The sequence below is a fragment of the Anolis sagrei genome, chromosome 5 (assembly GCF_037176765.1).
Source record: "Anolis sagrei isolate rAnoSag1 chromosome 5, rAnoSag1.mat, whole genome shotgun sequence".
NCBI lineage: Eukaryota > Metazoa > Chordata > Lepidosauria > Squamata > Dactyloidae > Anolis > Anolis sagrei.
This window is the reverse complement of record NC_090025.1, coordinates 195152184-195178715: the sequence shown is the minus strand read 5'-3', so window position 1 is coordinate 195178715 and position 26532 is coordinate 195152184. Positions and strand designations below refer to the sequence as shown.

At 41.8% G+C, this 26532-nt stretch overlaps 1 protein-coding gene across 2 annotated transcripts in view; it reads left to right on the top strand.

Moving 5' to 3' along the window:
* Positions 1-26532, top strand: part of LOC132775588 (uncharacterized) — an 85198-nt gene that overhangs the window by 6444 nt on the left and 52222 nt on the right. Inside the window, exon 1 of one of the 2 annotated variants that reach the window (XM_067469370.1) lies at positions 7303-7694. The exons of the other annotated variant lie outside the window; for it this stretch is intronic. Within the exon in view, the coding sequence (XP_067325471.1) occupies positions 7598-7694 (97 nt within the window). The 5' untranslated portion in view covers positions 7303-7597. Of the gene's footprint in view, positions 1-7302; positions 7695-26532 lie in introns of those variants that run through there. 2 annotated transcript variants of the gene reach the window in all.

Here is a 26532-nt window from a genome sequence, read left to right as displayed (position 1 = left end):
GCTTCAAACTACAAGAGAGGAGATTCCATCTGAACATGAGGAAGAACTTCCTGACTGTGAGAGCTGTTCAGCAGTGGAACTCTCTGCCCCGGAGTGTGGTGGAGGCTCCTTCTTTGGAAGCTTTGAAACAGGCTGGATGGTCATCTGTCAGGGGTGATTTGAATGCAATATTCCTGCTTCTTGGCAGAATGGGGTTGGACTGGATGGCCCAGGAGGTCTCTTCCAACTCTTTGATTCTATGATTCTTTGAGGGGTGCGTCTAACACCAGGCATGGGCAAACTTGGGTCCTCCAGGTGTTTTGGAATACCGGCTGTTAGGAATTGTGGGAGTTGAAGTCCAAAACACCTGGAGGGCCAAATTTGCCCATGCCTGGTCTAATTGTTGAAAGAATGCTTCTATTTGATGAATTAAAGCAGAAATGCACCTAATACGGTCCTCAAACACTCTCTGCTTCATTCAGAAAAATGCTGCACTTGCAGAGCTCAGGCAGTGTTATATTTCAGTGTCAATGTTGACTTTTGTGGAGAGGTGGCTACCAAAGGAGTGGAAATGGGCCACATTTTCTAATATTACACCATTAAGCTGTATCTCTGGAATTGCAGAAGGATAGGCTGGTGAACAACAACAACAACTACCACCAAATATAGTTCCTACTCATTACGGTCCTCAAACACTCTCTGCTTCATTCAGAAAAATGCTGCACTTGCAGAGCTCAGGCGGTGTTATATTTCAGTGTCAATGTTGACTTTTGTGGAGAGGTGGCTACCAAAGGAGTGGAAATGGGCCACATTTTCTAATGTTACACCATTAAGCTGTATTTCTGGAATTGCAGAGGGATGGGCTGGTGAACAACAACAACAACTACCACCAAATATAGTTCCTACTCATTACAGTCCTCAAACACTCTCTGCTTCATTCAGAAAAATGCTGCACTTGCAGAGCTCCGGCAGTGTTATATTTCAGTGTCAATGTTGACTTTTGTGGAGAGGTGGCTGCCAAAGGAGTGGAAATGGTGCACATTTTCTAATGTTACACCATTAAGCTGTATTTCTGGAATTGCAGAAGGATAGGCTGGTGAACAACTACTACTACCACCAAATATAGTTCTTACTCATTAGTTCAGAGCTAGGCCTGACCCGCAGTCTTTCCAAGCAACTATTACAAGGCTGTTTTGGGATAAACCTATTAAGACAATAGATTACCATCAGAGCCGACATAATGAGCTATGTTTAGCTCCAATAGGATGTGTTATATATAAACACACAACATATGTGGAAACAAAGACACATTCAACCACAGGCTCAATGGAATGATGCCCTCCCTGTTTGCTGCTTTTGTTTCTGTGTTATACAAAATAAAAAACTTATTTATTTTGTCCCTAAAACTCAGCACAAACAGGTATTGACACTCTTTGCAAAACTAAAGTGTGGGCTGCTTGATCCCAGGACTGCTGAGAAAAGAAAAATAACAAGGGAGGAAATGATTGAAAAGGGAGATGTGGTCATTTCTCGAAATGGAAAATTCCCAGCTTGGCCCTAATCCTAGAATGGGGATTGCACTCTGTGTCATGCGTGACCATGTGTTTCCATGACCAAGCCAGAATTTGAACCCTAGCTTCCCGGGATATAGTGAAGAACTCAAACCACTACACCACACTGTATACATATACATACACATCTATGTATCATTTATGTCTATTTACACACCAATCTATCATCTATCTATCCAAACAAACATAGATATCACTTTTCTATACATACACACACATCTATCAATCTGTCAATCCCTATATAACCATCAATAACATATATACCATTATAATCCAACCATCTATATATACACATCTGTCATTCAATTACCAATCGATCTGTTAAATATCAATCATCTATCCATCTACACATGCACATGTATCAATTATCGACATGTACAACTATCTCTATATATCTATAATCTCTATCTGATAATATGTATCTACACATACACATCTATGCCCAAACCTACCTCACTACCTACACACTGATCAATCGATCTATCTAATATTGATGTACACACACCTATCTACCTACACACACCTATCTATCTACATACACATCTATAATCTATACACATCTATGTACATACATATTAAATAGACAGACAGACATAAAGACCAATCAATGGTTGATAGGTGTGCATGGATGCAGGTAAATAATCTTATCTACACATATCTGTTATTTACCTACATCCATGCATACCTATCAAACACTGATTGATCTTTATGCCTGTCTGTCTATTTAATATGTATGTACATCTATGTACACACCTATCTCCCTACCTATACTCTATATGTACACACATCTAAGTATGATTTACCTACATCAATGCACACCTATCAGTCACTGATCAATCGATCTATCTAATATTGATGTACACACACCTATCTACCTACACACACCTATCTATCTACATACACATCTATAATCTATACACATCTATGATTTACCTACATCCATACACACTTATCCATCTATGTACACACCTATCTTCCTATCTACACACATCTATTATTCACCTACATCCATGCACATCCATCAGTCATTGATTTATCTATCTAATAATATTTATGTACACATACACATCTGTGTACACACACTTATCTACCTACATACACATCTATCATCTATCTACACACATCTATTATTTACCTTCATCAATGCACACCTATCAATCCTCTACCTACCTACCTATCTACACATACACATCTATATACACACCTATCTCCCTATCTACAAACTCATCTATACTCTATCTATCTACACACATCTACTATTTACCTACATCCATGCACACCTATCAGTCATTGATCTATCTACACATACACATCTATGTATACACCTATCTACACGCCCATCTGTATCTATCTACACATAATTATTTACCTATTTCTATGCACACCCATCAATCATTGAACTATCTATCTATCTATCTAATAATATTTATGTACACATACACATCTATGAATACACCTATCCCTACCTACACACCCACCTATATTCTATCTACACACATCTAAGTATGATTTACTTACATCCATGCACATCTATCAATAATTGATCTATCTATCTAATAATATTTATGTACATATACACATCTGTGTACACACACCTATCTCCCTTCCTACACACTCACCTATACTCTATCTAACTACACATATCTATTACTTACCTACATCCATGCACACCTATCCATCCTCTCTCTATACACATACACATATAATATATATGTACACGTACATCTCTATGAATACACCTATCTCCCTTCCTACACTCCCATCTATACTCTTATCTATCTACACACATCCAAGTATGATTTACCCACATCCATGCACACTTATAAGTCATTGATCTATCTATCTATCTATCTATCTATCTATCTATCTATCTATCTAATAATATTTATATACACATACACATCTATGTACATACACCTATCTCCCTAACTACACTCACCTATACTCTATCTATTACTTACCTACATCCATGCACATCTATCCATCCTCTCCCTCCCTCTCTCTCTCTCTATATATATGTATAATAATATTTATGTACACATACACATCTATGTACACACCTATCTCACTACCAATACATCCATCTATATCTGCACACATTTAAGTATGATTTACCTACATCCATGCACACTTATCCGTCATTAACTATCTATCTAATAATATATATGTACACATACACATCTGTGTGCACACAACACACTTACCTACACACTCACCTATATCTATCTACACATATCTATTATTTACCTACATCCATGTACACCTATCCATCCTCTCTCTCTCTCTATATATATATATGTATAATAATATATATGTACAGGTACACATCTATGTACACACACCTCTCTCCCTACCTACCTACACACCCATCTGTACTCTTATCTATTGAAGCCCATGTATATATGTACATACATACATCTGTGAATACACCTATCTCCCTACTTACACACCCATCTATACTCCATCTACACACATCCAAATATGATTTACCCACATCCCTGCACACCTATCAGTCATTGATCTATCTATCTATATATAGATTAATATTTATGTACACATACACATCTGTGTACACACACCTATCTCTTTACCTACTCACTCACCTATACTCTTATCTAAGTACACATATCTATTATTTACCTACATCCATGCACACCTATCCATCCACTCTCTCTCTATATATGTATAATAATATGTATGTTCACATACACATCTTTGTGCACACACCTATTTTCCTACTTACACACTCACCTATATCTATCTACACATATCTGTTATTTACCTACATCCATGTACACCTATCCATCCTCTCTCTATATATATATAAATATGTATAATAATATATATGTACGTATATACATCTGTGAATATACCTATCTCCCTACTGCACACCCATCTATACTCCATCTACACACATCAAAGTATGATTTACCCACATCCCTGCACACCTATCAGTCATTGATCTATCTATCTATCTATCTATCTATAGGTTAATATTTATGTACACATACACATCTGTGTACACACACCTATCTCCTTATCTACACACTCACCTATACTCTTATCTAAGTACGCATATCTATTATTTACCTACATCCATGCACACCTATCCACCCTCTCTCTCTATATATATAATAATATATATGTAGACATACACATCTGTGTACACACACCTATATACTTACCTACACACTCACCTATATCTATCTACACATATCTATTATTTACCTACATCCTACACCTATCCATCCAATCTCTCTCTATATATTATAATATATATGTACACATACACATCTGTGTACACACACCTATCTACTTACCTACACACTCACCTATATCTATCTACACATATCTATTATTTACCTACATCCATGCACACCTATCCATCCCCTCTCTCTCTCTAGATATACATATGTATAATAATATATATGTACATGTATACATCTGTAAATACACCTATCTCCCTACCTGCACACCCATCTATACTCCATCTACACACATCCAAATATGATTTACCCACATCCCTGCACACCTATCAGTCATTGATCTATCTATCGTTTAATATGTATGTACACATACACATCTGTGTACACACACCTATCTCCTTACCTACACACCCACCTATACTCGATCGAAGTACACATATCTATTACTTACCTACATCCATGCACACCTATCCATCCTCTCTCTCTATATATATATATAATATATATATGTCCACATACACATCTGTGTACACACAACTATCTACCTACCTACAAACTCACCTATATCTATCTACACATATCTATTATTTACCTACATCCATGCACACCTATCCACCCTCTCTCTCTATATATATAATAATATATATGTAGACATACACATCTGTGTACACACGCCTATATACCTACCTACACACTCACCTATATCTATCTACACATATTATATATGTACACATACACGTCTGTGTACACACAACTATCTACCTACCTACACACTCACCTATATCTATCTACACATATCTATTATTTACCTACATCCATGCACACCTATCCATCCTCTCTCTATATATATATAAATATGTATAATAATATATATGTACGTATATACATCTGTGAATATACCTATCTCCCTACTGCACACCCATCTATACTCCATCTACACACATCAAAGTATGATTTACCCACATCCCTGCACACCTATCAGTCATTGATCTATCTATCTATCTATCTATCTATAGGTTAATATTTATGTACACATACACATCTGTGTACACACACCTATCTCCTTATCTACACACTCACCTATACTCTTATCTAAGTACGCATATCTATTATTTACCTACATCCATGCACACCTATCCACCCTCTCTCTCTCTATATATAATAATATATATGTAGACATACACATCTGTGTACACACACCTATATACTTACCTACACACTCACCTATATCTATCTACACATATCTATTATTTACCTACATCCTACACCTATCCATCCAATCTCTCTCTATATATTATAATATATATGTACACATACACATCTGTGTACACACACCTATCTACTTACCTACACACTCACCTATATCTATCTACACATATCTATTATTTACCTACATCCATGCACACCTATCCATCCCCTCTCTCTCTCTAGATATACATATGTATAATAATATATATGTACATGTATACATCTGTAAATACACCTATCTCCCTACCTGCACACCCATCTATACTCCATCTACACACATCCAAATATGATTTACCCACATCCCTGCACACCTATCAGTCATTGATCTATCTATCGTTTAATATGTATGTACACATACACATCTGTGTACACACACCTATCTCCTTACCTACACACCCACCTATACTCGATCGAAGTACACATATCTATTACTTACCTACATCCATGCACACCTATCCATCCTCTCTCTCTCTATATATATATAATATATATATGTCCACATACACATCTGTGTACACACAACTATCTACCTACCTACAAACTCACCTATATCTATCTACACATATCTATTATTTACCTACATCCATGCACACCTATCCACCCTCTCTCTCTATATATATAATAATATATATGTAGACATACACATCTGTGTACACACGCCTATATACCTACCTACACACTCACCTATATCTATCTACACATATTATATATGTACACATACACGTCTGTGTACACACAACTATCTACCTACCTACACACTCACCTATATCTATCTACACATATCTATTATTTACCTACATCCATGCACACCTATCCATCCTCTCTCTATATATATATAATAATATATATGTCCACATACACATCTGTGTACACACACCTATATACTTACCTACACTCACCTATATCTATCTACACATATTATATATGTACACATACACATCTGTGTACACACAATTATCTACCTACCTACATACTCACCTATATCTATCTACACATATCTATTATTTACCTACATTTATGCACACCTATCCATCCTCTCTCTCTATATATATATATTATAATATATATGTACACATACACATCTGTGTACACACACCTATCTACTTACCTACACACTTATTTATATCTATCTACACATATCTATTATTTACCTACATCCATGCACACCTATCCATCCACTCTCTCTATATATATATAGATGTATAATAATACTTATGTTTACACACACCTCCCTCCCTACCTACACACCCACCTATACTCTTCTCTATAGAAGCCCCTCCTTAAAGGCACAGGCACCCTTTTAATCCAGGCAGGGCTGGCTCTGCTCCCAAGCGGGCCCTCCTCCGACCTGAACCTCCTCCCAGGCGCCGGAGATCCCTTTCTGCCGCTCGCCCTCCTCCTGGCGACACGCGTTAAGCAGCTCCTGCCGCATTCACACGTTACGCGCCTCTATTCCCGGGTCAGGCGGTCTCGCGCCGCCTCCTTCACGCCCCCCTCCTTTGGGACCTCCCTTTGCACGTGTTTCCTTCCCTCCCGGGGAGCGGACCACGCTCAGTTGGGTCCAGGAGGAGGGCGACACGCGTGTACACAGCCATGGCTGCCGACCCGGGTCGTGCGAACGGCGTTCCTGGGGTTCCTCCCAGCGAATCGGACCCCCTGCGCCGCCGGAGGTACACGCAGGACAATTTCGGTGAGTGTTTACACCCGTGCAAGGGTTATGCACGTGTGAATGGGGTTGAAATGCGTGTTCTGGGCTTAGTATGGTTTTCCCCCCTATCCCTACATAATTCAATATCCTCCCATTCACAAGAGGCTCTTTTCCACCCCTCTGCATGCATTTCTGATATCAAAATAGACATGTGTCTGTTTTTGCACGTGTGAATGGGGTTGAGATGCGTGTTCTGAGCTTAGTATGGTTTTTTCCTATTCCTACATAATTTTTTCCATCACGTTTTCAATATCCTCCCATTCACAATAGGCTCTTTTCCACCCCTCTGCACATATTATTGATATCAAAATAGACACGGGTCTGTGTTTGCACGTATGAATGGGGTTGAGATGCGTGTTCTGGGCTTAGTATGGTTTTTTCCTATCCCTACATAATTTTTCCATCATGTTTTCAATATCCTCCCATTCACAATAGGCTATTTTCCACCCCTCTGCAACTATTTCTGATATCAAAATAGACACGTGTCAATTTTTGCACATGTGAATGGGGTTGAGATGCAGGTTCTCGGCTTAGTATGGCTTTTCCCTTTCTCTACATAATCTTTCCACTGCTTTCTCAATATCCTCCCATTCACAATGGGCTCTTTTCCACCCCTCTACATGCATTTATGATACTAAAATAGACACGTGTCTATTTCTACACGTGTGAATGGGGTTGAGATGCGTGTTCTGAGCTTAGTATGGTTTTTTCCTATTCCTACATAATTTTTCCATCATGTTTTCAATATCTTCCCGTTCACAATAGGCTCTTTTCCACCCCTCTGCACATATTATTGATATCAAAATAGACACGGGTCTGTGTTTGCACGTATGAATGGGGTTGAGATGTGTGTTCTGGGCTTAGTATGGTTTTTTCCTATCCCTACATAATTTTTCCATAATGTTTTCAATATCCTCCATTCACAATGGACTTTTTTCCACCCCTCTGCATGCATTTCTAGTATCAAAATAGACACGGGTCAGTTTCTGCACGTGTGAATGGGGTTGAGATGCGTGTTTGGGGCTTAGTATGTTTTTCCCCCTATCCCTATATAATTCAATAGCCTCTCATTCACAATGGGCTCTTTTTCCACCCCTCTGCAAGTATTTCTGATATCAAAATAGACACGTGTCAATTTTTGCACATGTGAATGGGGTTGAGATGCAGGTTCTCGGCTTAGTGTGGCTTTTTCCTTTCTCTAAATAATCTTTCCACTGCTTTCTCAATATCCTCCCATTCACAATGGGCTCTTTTCCACCCCTCTACATGCATTTATGATACTAAAATAGACGCGTGTCTATTTCTGCACGTGTGAATGGGGTTGAGATGCGTGTTCTGGGCTTAGTATGATTTTTTCCTGTCCCTACATAATTTTTCCACCGCATTCGCAATATTCTCCCATTCACAATGGGCTCTTTTCCACCCCTCTGTATGCATTTCTAGTATCAAAATAGACACGGGTCAATTTCTGCACGTGTGAATGGGGTTGAGATGCGTGTTCTGGGCTTAGTATGGTTCTTTCATATCCCTACATAACTTTTCCATCATGTTTTCAATATCCTCTCATTCACAATAGGCTCTTTTCCACCCTTCTGTATGCATTTCTAGTATCAAAATAGACACGGGTCAATTTCTGCACGTGTGAATGGGGTTGAGATGCGTGTTCTGGGCTTAGTATGGTTCTTTCATATCCCTACATAACTTTTCCATCATGTTTTCAATATCCTCTCATTCACAATGGACTCTTTTCCACCCCTCTGCATGCATTTCTGATATGAAAATAGACACGGGTCAATTTCTGCACGTGTGAATGGGGTTGAGATGCGTGTTCTGGGCTTAGTATGGTTTTTTCCTATTCCTACATAATTTTTCCATCGTGTTTCCAATATCCTCCCATTCACAATGGGCTCTTTTCCACCCCTCTGCATGCATTTCTGATACTCATATCCATGTTACAAAGTGTACCTTGCTTTAGGTATCATTTTCCTTCCTTCTGCACGCATCTTCCTAACGTGTAACGTGTGAACGCGGCGCTTTGTTGCTTTTTTGCCATTTTCCTAAATGTTGATGAAGTAGATTAAGAGATGGACATGGGACGGAGTGCAGAGTAAACTCAGAAAGGTCTCAATCTTGCAACGAATGTTGGGTATCAGTCAAGCAGGACATAAACAACAACAACAACAACAACAACAATATAAGACACATAAGAAATATTAATGAGATTTCGGTCTCATCTCCCAAGGTTTTTCATTTCTTGTGCAATCAAGAGATCAATCTTCTTCTTAGGCAATCCCCCATTGCCCGGGGATGATGGTCCTCCAAGTCCAGTGTCTTGGTGGTAGGTCCATAGGTGGTTGTGGAGTCCTACTCTTGACCCACATGTTCTCCCACAGTGAGGACATCGGTTTCCAGATGGAAGGCAGTCCTGATCAGGGTTGACTTGATGTGCCTTCCTCTTGGCACGTTTCTCCCTTTCACCCTCCATTCGTGCCTCTTCAAATTCTGCAGCACTGCTGGTCACAGCTGACCTCTATATGGAGTGCTCAAGGGCCAAGGCTTCCCAGTTCTCACTGTCTATGCCACAGTTTTTAAGATTGGCTTCAAGCCCATCTTTCAATCTCTTTTCCTGTCCTCCAACATTACGTTTCCCGTTCTTGAGTTCGGAGTAGAGCAACTGCTTTGGAAGACAGTAGTCGGGCATTCGGACAACGTGGCCAGTCCAACAGAGTTGATGGCGGAGGACAATCACTTCAGTGCAGGTGGTCTTCGCTTCTTCATAGAATCATAGAATCAAAGAGTTGGAAGAGACCTCATGGGCCATCCAGTCCAACCCCATTCTGCCAAGAAGCAGGAATATTGCATTCAAATCACCCCTGACAGATGGCCATCCAGCCTCTGCTTAAAAGCTTCCAAAGAAGGAGCCTCCACCACACTCCGGGGCAGAGAGTTCCACTGCTGAACGGCTCTCACAGTCAGGAAGTTCTTCCTAATGTTCAGATGGAATCTCCTCTCTTGTAGTTTGAAGCCATTGTTCCATTGCGTCCTAGTCTCCAAGGAAGCAGAAAACAAGCTTGCTCCCTCCTCCTCCCTGTGGCTTCTTCTCACATATTTATACATGGCTATCATATCTCCTCTCAGCCTTCTCTTCTTCAGGCTAAACATGCCCAGTTCCCTAAGCCGCTCCTCATAGGGCTTGTTCTCCAGACCCTTGATCTCTTGTCTTTCCAAGAGATTTGAAGGATTTTCCAGAGGCAACAATGATGGAATCGTTCCAGGAATTGGGTGTGACATCTGTAGACAGTCCACGTTTCACAGGCATAGAGAAAGGTTGGGAGGACAGTAGCTTTATAAAGAAGCGCCTTGGTCTCCCTATGGATGTCCCGGTCCTCAAACACTCTCTGCTTCATTCGGAAGAATGTTGCACTCGCAGAGCTCAGGCAGTGTTGTATTTCGGTGTCGATGTTGACTTTTGTGGAGACAACACACAACAACAATATAAGATATTTTTATGTACACATACACATTTATGTACATACCTATCTCCCTACATACACACCCTGTGCAGGTGAGAAGAATGGGGTAGAAATGCTGTAAATAAATGTAAATAAATAAATATTCTATCTACACACATTTAAGTATGATTTACCTACACCTATCAATCTATTTATCTATTGAATAATATTTATGTACACATCTGTGTACACTCCCTACCTACACACTCACCTATACTAACACCACATACCTATTACTTACCTACATCCATCAAAACCTATCAATCCATCCTCCCTCCCTCTCCCCTCTGTGTATGTGTGTGTGTTTGTGTGTATATATAATATTTATGTACACATACACATCTCTGTGTACACACACCTATCTCCCTACTTGCACACTCACCTATACTAATTCCACATATCTATTACTTTCCTATATCCATGAACACCTATCTATCCATCCTCCCTCCCTCCCCCCTCTGTGTATGTGTGTGTGTAATATTTATGTACACATACACATCTGTGTTCATACACCTATATCCCTACTTGCACACTCACCTATACTAATTGCAAATATCTATTACTTACCTACATCCATGAACACCTATCTATCCATCCTCCTTCCCTCCCCCCTCTGTGTGTGTGTGTGTAATATTTATGTACACATACACATCTGTGTACATACACCTATATCCCTACTTGCACACTCACCTATACTAATTGCACATATCTTTTACTTAACTATATCCATGAATACCTATCCACCCATCCTCCCCCCTCACCCCCCTCTGTGTGTGTGTGTGTGTGTAATATTTATGTACACATACACATCTGCATACACACGCCTATCTCCCTACTTGCACACTCACCTATACTAATTCCACATATCTATTACATACCTACATCCATGAACACATATCCATCCATCCTCCCTCCCTCCCCCCTCTGTGTGTGTGTTTGTGTATATATATAATATTTATGTACACATACACATCTGTATACACACGCCTATCTCCCTACCTGCACATTCACTTATACTAATTCCACATATCTATTACATACCTACATCCATGAACAGGTATCCATCCATCCTCCTCCCCTCACCCCCTCTCTCTGTGCGTGTATAATATTTATGTACACATACACATCTGTGTACACACACCTATCTCCCTGCTTGCACACTCACCTATACTAATTCCACATATCTATTACTTACCAATATCCATGAACACTTATCTATCCATCCTCCCCCTTGTGTGTGTGTAATATTTATGTACACATACACATCTGTGTACACACACATATCTCCCTACCTACACACCTGGCATTTGTCCGCCTCTCTTCCCAAGAGATTTGCAGGCAACGCTGATGGAATCGTTCCAAGAGTTGAGTGTGACATCTGTAGACAGTCCACGTTTTGCAGAGTTGAGTGTGACATCTGTAGACAGTCCACGTTTTGCAGGCATATAGCACGTAAATCATACTTAAATATGTGTAGATAGAGTATTTATTTATTTACATATATTTACAGCATTTCTACCCCGCTCTTCTCACCCACACAGGGTGTGACTGTGTATGTATGGAGATTGAGTGCAAAACGTGGAAGAGTGCAAGAGTTGAGTGTGACATCTGTAGACAGTCCACGTTTTGCAGGCATATAGCAAAGTTGGGAGGACAATAGTTTTACAAACAAGCCCCTTGGTTTCCCTACGGATGTCCTGGTCCTCAAATACTCTCTGCTTCATTCATGAAAATGCTGCACTCGCAGAGCTCAGGCGGTGTTGTATTTCAGTGTCAATGTTGACTTTTGTGGAGACAGCACACAACAACAATGTAAGGCACATAAGAAATATTAATGGGATTTGGGTCCCATCTCTCAAGGTATTTCATTTTCTTTTGTCCAATCGAGATCAATAAATAATAATAATAATAATCTTTATTTGTATCCCTCCAATGGGAAGTAGTAGTAGTAGTAGTAGTAGTAATAATAATAATAATAATAATTGAGGTGTATATGAAAAATAAATAAAACTTGGGTCGCAATCTAGCGGTCAATGAATTATCTGGATCTGGCACAGTCTGGCTTTAGGCCGGGACACGGAACTGAGACAACCTTGGTCTCCTTAGTGGATGATCTCCGTAGGGAACTAGCAGATCCCTGTTTGGCTGGATGGCCATCTGTCAGGGGTGATTTGAATGCAATATTCCTGCTTCTTGGCAGGGGGTTAATAATAATAACAATAACAATAATGTACTCTAAATGGAATTTGTGTTTAGACTTCCACCTCCAAGATAGCTAATGACATTTATGCAAATGCGCCAAAAGTGACTCTCGTTCGCTCCGGGGAATTTATAGTACGCGCCTCTTGCAGATTAGCAGTGACCTACTTGTTGGTAAACCTGGCTGGGATCAATGGGGAGGATTGCCTTGGAGTCAAAGGGTAGCTTCTATCTAGGGCAGGGATGCCAAGGCCATGTTCTTCCTGGGAGCTCTAGTTTGCCGAAGAACCAGCTCTCATTGGCACAGAAGACCTTAGAAAACCACAACTCCCATTGCATGGAGCCATGGCATAGTTCCAATGGTGTCAAACTGCATTGATCCTGCAGTGCAGATACACCCAAGGATGGGTGGAAAAATCCCAAACCTGCGTGATGATGAAGCAGGTAAGATAGATAAAGCCGCTGCTGACTCACCTCTGGGATCTGACAATGAGGTTGTTATCAGATAAGGTGGACCGAAGTCCAGAAAAGCTTAGGGCCGAAATAAGTTGTTTACCTCTTGTTTGGATTTGTAACGTTGTTTTGAGAGCAGCCGGTCACTTGTTTGGACACTTCAGGGATGTGCAGAAGCTCCACCGTCTTCCAGGTTTTGAACCCAAAGCTCACCTTGCATTATTATTATTACTATTATTATATTTATTTACATCCCACTTTTATCTCTTGGTGGAGACCCAAGTTCCATTTAGGTCTCATATTCCTCTATTATGTATTGCAACACCGCCTGAGCTCTGCAAGTGCAGCGTTCTTCCAAAACCAAGGAACATCTGTTATAGAACTCCAATATGCTGATGACAGTGTCGTCTGTGCGCATTCAGAAGACCTACAAGCCACTCTAAACACCTTCGCAGAAGCATACGAGAAGCTCGACCTGTCAGTGAACATTGAGAAAACCAAAATGCTCTTCCAGCAGTCACCAGCCAATCCTTCTCCAATGCCAGAAATACAGTTTAATGGTGTAACATTACGAAATTTTGACCATTTCCTCTCCCTTGGCAGCCACCTCTCCACAAAAGTCAACATTGACACTGAAATACAACACCATCCGAGCTCTGCAAGTGCAGCATTTTTCTGAATAACGCAGAGAGTGTTTGAGAACTGGGACATCCGTAGGGATACCAAGGTGCTTGTTTATGAAACCATTGTCCTCCCAATCCTGCTATATGCCTGCGAAACGTGGACTGCCTACAGATGTCACACGCAACTCCTGGAAGGATTCCATCAGCTCTGCGAGTGCAGCATTCTTCTGAATGAAGCAGAGAGTGTTTGAAGACCAGAACATCCATAGGGATACCAAGGGGTTTGTTTATAAAACCATTGTCCTCCCAATCCTGCTATATGCCTGCGAAACGTGGACTGCCTACAGATGTCACACGCAACTCCTGGAAGGATTCCATCAGCTCTGCGAGTGCTGCAGCATTCTTCTGAATGAAGCGAAGAGTGTTTGAAGACCAGGACATCCGTAGGGATACCAAGGTGCTTGTTTATGAAACCATTGTCCTCCCAATCCTGCTATATGCCTGCGAAACGTGGACTGCCTACAGATGTCACATGCAACTCCTGGAAGGATTCCATCAGCTCTGCGAGTGCTGCAGCATTCTTCTGAATGAAGCGAAGAGTGTTTGAAGACCAGGACATCCGTAGGGATACCAAGGTGCTTGTTTATGAAACCATTGTCCTCCCAATCCTGCTATATGCCTGCGAAACGTGGACTGCCTACAGATGTCACACGCAACTCCTGGAAAGATTCCATCAGCTCTGCGAGTGCTGCAGCATTCTTCTGAATGAAGCGAAGAGTGTTTGAAGACCAGGACATCCGTAGGGATACCAAGGTGCTTGTTTATGAAACCATTGTCCTCCCAATCCTGCTATATGCCTGCGAAACGTGGACTGCCTACAGATGTCACACGCAACTCCTGGAAAGATTCCATCAGCTCTGCGAGTGCTGCAGCATTCTTCTGAATGAAGTGAAGAGTGTTTGAAGACCAGGACATCCGTAGGGATACCAAGGTGCTTGTTTATGAAACCATTGTCCTCCCAATCCTGCTATACGCCTGCGAAACGTGGACTGCCTACAGATGTCACACGCAACTCCTGGAAGGATTCCATCAGCTCTGCGAGTGCTGCAGCATTCTTCTGAATGAAGCGGAGAGTGTTTGAAGATCGGAACATCCGTAGGGAGACCAAGGGGTTTGTTTATAAAGCCATTGTCCTCCCAATCCTGCTATACACCTGTGAAACGTGAACTGTCTATAGACATCATAGGCAACTCCTGGAACGATTCCATCAACGCTACCTCCGAAAAATCCCGCAAATCTCTTGGGAAGACAAGTGGACAAATGTCAGCATGCTGGGAGAAGCAAAGACCATCAACATTGAAGCAATGCTCCTCTGCCATCAACTCACAACCTGAGAGGTCACCGCCTGAGCTCTGCAAGTGCAGCATTCTTCCGAATGAAGCAGAGAGTGTTTGAGGACCAGGACATCCGTAGGGATACCAAGGTGCTTGTTTGAGTCCCCCTAGGGGTGAGAAAAGCGGTATATAAATACTGTAAATAAATAAATTTATAAAGCCATTGTCCTCCCAACCTTGCTATACGCCTGTGAAACGTGGACTGTCTACAGATGTCATACGCAACTCCTGGAACAATTCCATCAGCGCTGCCCCTGAAAAATCCTGCAAATCTCTTGGAAAGACAGGCGGGGAAATGTCAGCGTGTTGGAAGAAGCAAAGACCACCAGCATCGAAGTGATGGACCTCTGCCATCAACTCCGCTGGACCGGCCACGTTGTCCGGATGCCTGACCACTGTCTCCCAAAGCAGTTGCTCTACTCCGAACTCAAGAATGGAAAACTGAATGTTGGTGGACAGATTTAAATATGGGCTTAAAGCCAACCTCAAAAACTGTGGCATAGACATCAAGAACTGGGAATCCCTGGTCGTTGAGTGCTCTTACTGGAGGTCAGCTGTGACCAGCAGTGCTGTGGAATTCGAAGAGGCACGAATGGAGGGCGAAAGGGAGAAACGTGCCATGAGGAAGGCACGTCAAGCCAACCCTGATGTCCTGGAAACTGATGTCCTCGCTGCAGGAGAACATGCAGATCCAGAATAGGGCTCCACTGCCAAGACACTATTTCTGGAAGACCATCATCCTCAAGCTACGTGGGATTGCCTAAGTATGATTCCCTCCTTTGATCTCTTTGATTGCAGAAGCTCCATCATCTCCCAAAGCGAGAAGATTCCCTTCCAAAACACCAATTAAATCTCCTTGAAAATTGCAGTATTTGGACTCTTCAGGGATATATCTGGGCTTTATCTCGATGGCCTTCCTTCTCAAACAAGCCAATCTCAATGGTCCCATTGTGGTCCAGGCTGTTAGGGAATGCCAATATGTGGCCTCCGTGCAAATATCTTCGTCATTTGGTTTGGACGAGTGTGAGTTTGCACGTCTTCCCTTGCATCTCGTCCAAACAAACCCTCCCTTTTGTGTAAAGCAGAGCCCCCTGCTTTCCGCTGAAATTGCACTTTTTCAGTCGTGCAAACATCAGGGGTACAAAACTTCAAATTATCTAAGATGCCATCGATTGCATATACAAATGAATTAATATTCATATCAATAAATATTTATTTATGTCAATAAAGCACAAACACACACACCACACCATATTATATTGCATATCTAAATGGGTTTATATTAGTATGGTGGCGCAGTGGGTTAAAGCACTGAGCTGCTGAGCTTGTTGATCGAAAGGTCACAGGTTCGATTCCGGGGAGCGGCGTGAGCTTCCGCTGTCAGCCCTAGCTTCTGCCAACCTAGCAGTTCGAAAACATGCAAATGTGAGAAGATCAATAGGTACCGCTCCGGCGGGAAGGTAACGGCGCTCCATGCAGTCATGCCGGCCACATGACCTTGGAGGTGTCTATGGACAACGCCGGCTCTTCGGCTTAGAAATGGAGATGAGCACCACACCCCAGAGTCGGACATGACTGGACTTAATGTCAGGGGACTACCTTTACCTTTACCTTTTATGAATATTTATTTATATATGTCAATAAAGCATATATGTGTGTGTGTGCATAAATATATTTGTCAAAAATAATAAATATAAATAAATAAATATAAATAATATAAATAAATATAAATAAACAATAATAATAAATATATGTCAATAAAACATATATATATATATATATATATATATATATATATATACATACACACACACACGCACACACGCACACACCCCACACCATTGATTACAAATAGAAATGGGTTTATATTAGAATTTATATATGTCAATAAAGTATATATATAAAGTATATACATACACACACACACACATATACATACACACACACCACGCCATTGATTGCATATAGAAATGTGTTTATATTAGTATATATAAGTATTTATTTATATATGCCAATAAAGCATATATATGTGTGTGTGTGTGTGCATAAATATATTTATTTATATATGTCAATAAAACATATATATATGTGTGTGTGTGTGTGTGTGTGTGTGTGTGTGTGCACACACCCCACACCATTGATTGCATATAGAAATGGGTTTATATTAGTATTTATATATGTCAATAAAGTATATATATATATATATACACACACACACATATACATACACACACACCATGCCATTGATTGCATGTAGAAATGTGTTTATATTAGTATATATAAGTATTTATTTATATATGCCAATAAAGCATATATGTGTGTGTGTGTGCATAAATATATTTATTTATATATGTCAATAAAGCATATATACACACACATCACACCATTGATTCTGTATAGAAGTGGGTTTATATTAGTATGTATAAATATTTATTTATATATGTCAATAAAGCACACACAAACACACATATACACACACACCACACCATTGATTGCATGTAGAAATGTGTTTATATTAGTATATATAAGCATTTATTTATGTATGCCAATAAAGCATATATATGTGTGTGTGTGTGTGTGCATAAATATATTTATTTATATATGTCAATTATATATATATATATATATATATATGCACGCGCACACACCACACCATTGATTGCATATAGAAATGGGTTTATATTGGTATGTATAAATATTTATTTATATATGTCAATAAAACATATATGCACACACACACACACATACACCACACCATTGATTGCATATGGAAATGGATTTATATTAGTATGTATAAATATTTATTTATATATGTCAATAAAACATAAGATCAGCTGCATTAAGATCACCACTGACCGAAAAGTCATGAGTTCGAAGCCAGCCCGGGTCGGAGTGAGCATCCAACCAATTTGTGTAGCTTGCTGTCGACCTTTGCAGCCCGAAAGACAGTTGCATCTGTCAAGTAGGAAATTTGGGTACCAAATTGTTCTTTATTTACTGTTATGATGTTAAGAGTTTTTTAATACTGGGAGCCAGATTTTGTTTATTTTCATGGTTTTTTTTTTCCTTTCGGTTGAAATTGTTGACATGCTTCTTGTGGATTTCAATGGTTTCTCTTTGTAGCCTGACATGGTGGTTGTTAGAGTGGTCAAAATGACCAAAATCTGGCTACCAGTATTTTTTAAAAAAAACCTCTAAAATTATAACAGTAAATAAGGAACAAACGCAAACACAGGGGAACTCCAGACAAGAAACAATCAGGGACAGCTAATCACCTCTCAACAAAGAATTCCTTCAGGCAGTATCCGGTAAATGGAAGAGAAAAACAAACGTTTGCTTTTTGGAATCCTTTTGAGTAGCAAATGTCATGGGTCAATTTCCTGACTTTACAGAAGTCCCATCTGTCTTCCTAAATCGGCATGGCTTCGATGGGGAAATTGATTTCCGTGGTGCTCGTCACATGAGCCTCAGCCCAGCATCTTACTGTGGTTTTTCTGGCCCCCTTGGATGACATGGGACCTTTTTGGGTTTTGGGGCTGCGTCAGGAAAAACGCAATTGGAAATCCCCCCTTCTTTCGTTCTCCGTATTCGCAACTGGTCTGCGCTGCTTTGCCTGGAACAAATACCTTCTTTCTCAATAATAATAATAATAGAACGTACATATAACATGTTAGGAGATCCTTCTGGGAATCACATGGGAAAACGCGCTTCCTTTGCTACAAAAATGAAAAGCACAATCAGGGTGAAATTAAATATGTTGTTGTTTATTCGTTCAGTTGCTTCCGACTCTTTGTGACCTCCTGGACCAGCCCACACCAGAGCTCCGTGTCAGCCGTGGCCACCCCCAGCTCCTTCAAGGTCAAGCCAGTCACTTCAAGGATGCCATCCATCCATCTTGCCCTTGTTGTTGTTGTTTGTTCATTCAATCTCTCCAACTCTTCGTGACCTCCTGGACCAGCCCACGCCAAAGCTCCGTGTCAGCCGTCACCACCCCCAGCTCCTTCAAGGTCAAGCCAATCACTTCAAGCATACCATTCATCCACCTTGCCTTTGTTGTTGTTCATTCGTTCAGTCGCTTCCGACTCTTCGTGACCTCCTGGACCAGCCCATGTCAGAGCTTCCCGTTGACCATCACCACCCCCAGCTCCTTCAAGGTCAATCCAGTCACTTCAAGGATACCATCCACCCACCTTTCCCTTGTTCATTCGTTCAGTCGTTTCCGACTCTTCATGACCTCCTGGACCAGCCCACGCCAGAGCTCCCTGTTGGCCGTGGCCACCCCCAGCTCCTTCAAGGTCAATCCAGTCACTTCAAGGATACCATCCATCCATCCACCTTGCCCTTGTTGTTGTTCATTCATTCAGTTGCTCCGACTCTTCATGACCTCCTGGACCAACCCACGCTAGAGCTCCCTGTCAGCTGTGGTCACCCCCAGCTCCTTCAAGGTCAAGCCAGTCACTTCAAGGATACCATTCACCCACCTTGCCCTGGTTGTTCATTCGTTCAGTCGTTTCCGACTCTTCATGACCTCCTGGACCAGCCCACGCTGGAGCTCCCTGTCGGCCGTGGCCACCCCCAGCTCCTTCAAGGACAATCCAGCCACTTCAATGATACCATCCACCCACCTTGCCCTTGGTCAGCCCCTCTTCCTTTTTTCTTCCATCTTCCCCAGCATCATTGTCTTCTCTAAGCTTTCCTGTCTTCTCATGATATGGCCAAAGGACTTCATCTTGGCCTCTCATATCTTTCCCTCCAGTGGTCTTTCTTTCCTGGAGTGTGGACTGCTCAGCCTTCCTTCCAGTCCTAATGCTCTGGGGAGAAGTGCATGGGCAGAGCTACTGCATCCCTGCAGATCTGGCACACTGTCGAGAAGGAAAAGGGTCTCTTATGCAGAGCTGTTGTTGTTCATTCGTTCAGTCGTCTCCGACTCTTCGTGACCTCATGGACCAACCCACGCCAGAGCTCCCTGTCGGCCGTCACCACCCCCAGCTCCTTCAAGGTCAGGCCAGGAACTTCAAGGATGCCATCTATCCATCTTTCCCTTGGTCGGCCCCTCTTCCTTTTGCCTTCCACTTTCCCCAGCATCATTGTCTTCTCTAGGCTTGGCTGTCTCCTCATGATGTGGCCAAAGGACTTCAGCTTTGTCTCTAGTATCCTTCCCTCCAATGAGCAGTCGGGCTTTCTTTCCTGGAGGATGGACTGGTTGGATCTTCTCGCAGTCCAAGGCACTCTCAGCACTTTCCTCCAGCACCACAGCTCAAAAGCATCTCTCTTCCTCCTCTGAGCCTTCCCTAAGGTCCAGCTCTCACATCCGTAGGTTGCTATGGGGAATAGCATTGCTTTGGCCATGCAGATCTTTGTTGCCAGTGTGATGTCTCTACTCTTGACTATTTGATCGAGACTGGACATTGCTCTTCTCCCAAGAAGGAAACGTCTTCTGATTTCCAGGCTGCAGTCTGCATCTGTTAAACTTATAAACATCAAAACAACCAAGACTGATTGAGAACTGGCAAATAGAGGAAGAAAACATGGAGGCAGCGACAGGGTTTGTATTTCTCAATGCCAAGATAACTGCAGACACAGGATCCCAAGCCCCCTTCCCTCTCTCCTGAGGAATCTGTACAAGGACCAAGTAGCCACAGTCAGAACTGACCACGGAACAACAGACTGGTTCAAGATTGGGAAAGGCGTACGGCAAGGCTGCATCCTCTCCCCCAACCTCTTTAACTTGTATGCAGAACACATCATGCGAGGATGTGCAGGGCTTGAGGAATGCAAAGCTGGGGTGAAAATGGCTGGAAGAAACATTAACAACCTCAGATATGCAGATGACACCACTCTGATGGCCGAAAGCGAGGAGGAGCTGAGGAGCCTTCTAATCAAGGTGAAAGAAGAAAGCGCAAAAGCTGGGTTGCAGCTAAACATAAAAAAAACCAAGATTATGGCAACAAGAATGATTGACAACTGGAAAATAGAGGGAGAAAATGTGGGGAAAGGGACAGACTTTGTATTTCTAGGCGCAAAGATGACTGCAGATGCAGACTGTGGCCAGGAAATCAGAAGACGCTTCCTTCTTGGGAGGAGAGCAATGTCCAGTCTCGATAAAATAGTCAAGAGTAGAGACATTAGACTGGCAACCAAGATCCATTGCCTAGTCCAAGCCATGGTCTTCCCTGTAGTCACCTACGGATGTGAGAGCTGGACCTTAGGGAAGGCTGAGCGAAGGAAGATCGATGCTTTTGAGCTGTGGTGTTGGAGGAAAGTGCTGAGAGTGCCTTGGACTGCGAGAAGATCCAACCAGTCCATCCTCCAGGAAATAAAGCCCGGCTGCTCATTGGAGGGAAGGAGACTAGAGACAAAGCGGAAGTCCTTTGGCCACATCACGAGAAGAAAGGGAAGCCCAGAGAAGACAATGATGCTGGGGAAAGTGGAAGGCAAAAGGAAGAGGGGCCGACCAAGGGCAAGATGGATGGATGGCATCCTTGAAGTGACTGTCTTGACCTTGAAGGAGCTGGGGGTGGCCACGGCCGACAGGGAGCTCTGACCTGGGCTGGTCCAGCCGGTCACAAAGAGAAGTGACTGAACAAATAAACAACAACAGTTGGCATCTGCAGTAATCTTCACTCCTAGAAATACAAAGCCTGTCACGGCCTGCACGTTTTCTCCCTCTATTTGCCAGTTCCCCATCTGTCTGGTTGCCATCATCTTGGTTTTTTTGATGTTTCGCTGCAACCCAGCTTTTGGTCTTTCTTCTTTCACCTTGGTCATAAGGTTCCTCAGCTCCTCTTCACTTTCGGCCATCAAATGTGCCTGTGATAGCACCGGGATTGTGGCGCAGCTGGCTGAGTGTCAGCTGCATTAAGATCACTCTGTCCAAAAAGGTCATGAGTTCGAAGCCAGTCCGGGTTGGAGTGGGTTTCCAACCAATTGTGTGTAGCCTGTTGTCGACCTTTGCAACCCGAAAGACAGTTGCATCTGTCAAGTAGGAAAATTAGGTACCACCTTAAAGTGTGGGAAGACTAAATTAACTGATTTATGAGGCCATAAAGAAGACTCCAGCAAAGCATCCCAGCGGGGAAGCATGCGGGGAATGCGGAAGTGCTTCATCAGCGTCACAGATGGACAATGAAAGCGACAGCTCCCCTGGCGGCCAGAAAAAGTTAAATAGCCTCTGTGTATGTCTGTTTATGTTGTATGTCAAAATTGGCATTGAATGTTTGCCATATATGTGTACACTGTAATCCGCCCTGAGTCCCCTGCGGAGTGAGGAGAAGGGCGGAATATAAAAGCTGTAAATAAATAAATACCCTAAATAAATAAATACAATTGATGGTTCCCAACCTTTTTTTGACCAGGGACCACTCTCCAACATTAGTACCAAAAGGGTTACAAATCAGTTTTTGGTCAATTTTAGATTCTCTTTCAGAAAATTGCATTGTGTAGACCACATCAGCTCTACTTTCTGATACAGAACATATGCCATGGTCAGAGACAGGGAAGGAGTGGCCAGAAGAGTGAAATGAGTGGGGGGGGGGGGGGGGAATAAAGAGGAAAGAGGCTCCTATACCAGATTTTCATCCTTGTGGCCCACTGGTGGTCATAGAATCCTAGAATCAAAGAGTTGGAAGAGACCTCCTGGGCCATCCAGTCCAACCCCATTCTGCCAAGAAGCAGGAATATTGCATTCAAAGCACCCCTGACAGATGGCCATCCAGCCTCTGTTTCAAAGCTTCCAAAGAAGGAGCCTCCACCACATTCCGGGGCAGAGAGTTCCACTGCTGAACGGCTCTCACAGTCAGGAAGTTCTTCCTAATGTTCAGATGGAATCTCCTTTCTTGTAGTTTGAAGCCCTTGTACCATTGCGTCCTAGTCTCCAAGGAAGCAGAAAACAAGCTTGCTCCCTCCTCCTCCCTGTGGCTTCCTCTCACGTATTTATACATGGCTATCATATCTCCCCTTCTCTTTTTCAGGCTAAATATGCCCAGCTCCTTAAGCTGCTCCTCATAGGGCTTGTTCTCCAGACCTTTCATCATTTTAGTCGCCCTCCTCTGGACACATTCCAGCTTGTCAATATCTCTCCTGAATTGTGGTGCCCAGAATTGGACACAATATTCCAGGTGTGGTCTAACCAAAGCAGAATAGAGCATGGGGAGCATTCCTTCCCTGGACATAGACACTATGCTCCTCTTGATGCAGGCCAAAATCCCATTGGCTTTTTTTGCCGCTGCATCACATTGTTGGCTCATATTTAACTTGTTGTCCACGAGGACTCCAAGATATTTTTCACACGTACTGCTCTCGAGCCAGGCATTGTCCCCCATTCTGCATCTTTGCATTTTGTTTTTCCTGCCAAAGTGGAGTATCTTGCATTTGTCACTGTTGAACTTTTGTTAGTTTTGGCCCATCTCTCTTAACCTGTAGGCCATGTGGCCTACAGGTTAAGAACCATTTCCTTAGGTAAATAAATTGCTATTTAATAGCCACCCATGAAAGCATTCTGTTTCCCATGAATTTTCTCTCCCACTTTTCCATGTAATCTCTATGACCGCTGCCTATTTTCAGCTCTGATCTGTAAACGACGTCTTTTGTTGATCTCTGTAGCTCTAGGTGTTTTTCCATGAGAGGGTTCCATGTCACTTAGGTCTTTGTCCGACCCCTTATCTAATGTTGCAGTTTCTGGCTCTTTGACTGGCCTTGAAGCCTTGCACTTTCCGAATTAGGTTTCTCACAGAGAGAGGCATCATTCCCCTGGCTAATAGGCAACCCCACAATCCTCTCTAAATCATCAGTGAACCCATCGACCTCAGGAACCTCAGGCTGATCTACAACAGTGCATTGTTATTTATGAATTCCATTGCAGATCTGTATTATTTTGCAAAAGTGACTGCCTGATTTTTCTGTTTTGGTGTTCAAAGAAACCACAGTTTCCTGGTGCCATTAAATTATGCACATTGCTGCAACATAAATAGCAAGGAAGTCTCTTTTGTGGTTTGTTTGGTTTATAGCGGAACGATTGAGATGTTGATTGTATCCTCCGTGCTGACTCTATTATTGACACACTTCTGCATATATCTATAGAAGTCAAAGCATGTTTGTTTATTGCTTGGTTGTTTGTTTGGTTGCTTGTGCCACAAAGGCTCCTCCGTAGCGTGACGGATCCAGACCCAACGTGGCACAAAAACCTTTCATGATCCCACTTAAAATAACACTGTTCTACAAATTTTCAGTTTTTCTCAGTTTCGGAAACGAAATGTGCCGTTTCTTAATAAATTTAACATGCTGAATTCAAATATAATAATTAAATGTGTTAATTGGCTCTGGTTTTTATGCAACAGCTATTTCAATTTTCTCCACAATAGGTAATTTGTTAATATTATGATAATGCGCCTAACCTTACTGCATGTATATAAACCGTGAATATTTCCTAAATTTTAGTCAAATTATATTACCAATAGTTTATACATGAGAAATATTTATTTAATTAGTCTATTGTTTATGTTTGTGCAGCAAGAAACTATCTTAGTAGGCCTAATGCAGTTGAAAAGTCTGAAAGGTTAAATGTCGCTTTAATCGTGACTTTAGTTTCTATCCTCTTTGCTTCTCTTGACTTTTCTTTTGTATTCAAGGAAAGGATTCCCTCTTACAATGCTCCAGCAGGAGTCTGACAGCATTGACGGAGTCCATTGGCCTTGATATCTTTTTTCCATAGTGCTTTATTTACACACGTGAGAGGCATCACTACAGTAAAAAGAACCATGTAAAACAATGTTTAACGAGACTGTCTCAGTCTTCAACTGACTGACCCTCTCCGTTCCAAAGTCTGGCCTTATATCGGGCTTTCTGGCTTTTGCACACGGCACTAATACTGCGTCATCAAACTTTCTAGAGTATTCTAGAATCTTCCATAGTGTAAGTCGCAACATGCATTTTTTCAACCATACGTGATCACGTGATTGCTTATATCATAAAAACTAGAGCCAATATACATTTTTAAATGTCATTTTCGTTTTCAGCACCCCAAAATCATAAAAGAACAGCTATTTTCAGGCCCGCAACCTTTTCTCCGTTGAACAGTGTAATTGAAGGGTCTGGACTCAAAGAACTAGCTCTTTCAGGCCCAGAGAAGAGAGAAAGAATAGGAACGAAGCCGATTGACTGTTTCTGGGTAAAGTGGCCCTCTGTGATGTCACTGTGAAAGAAAAGGAGTGAAGTGGATTGGATATTGTTAGGTGATGTTTGTGTAAAAGAAAGGAAAGAGAAAAAGAAGGGAAAGGAAGGAAGGAAACAGGGAGCAAGAAAAAAGAGGTCAGGAAGGGAAGGTATAGTGAAATTGCTACTCTATGTTAAAGTTTTGGTATATAGCTCTATGTTTAGATATGGCAGATAGGGAAGAATAGGCACAGTCAGGGTAGCAACAGCAGAGATAGGACTCATTTGCATATGTGAAGCCGATTGGTCATATGCAGATTAGTGTAGGCCCAGGATTTGAAAAGGCTGCTAGGCCAAAATGACAGTTGGGGAGAGCCAAGATCTGAAAGAGGCAGTTAGAGTGAGGGAGTTGAAAAATGACAGTTAGGAATCTGTGTGTGAAGAGGAGAATTGGTTTTTGAGTGCCTGATAGAAATAAGCAGTTATGAAG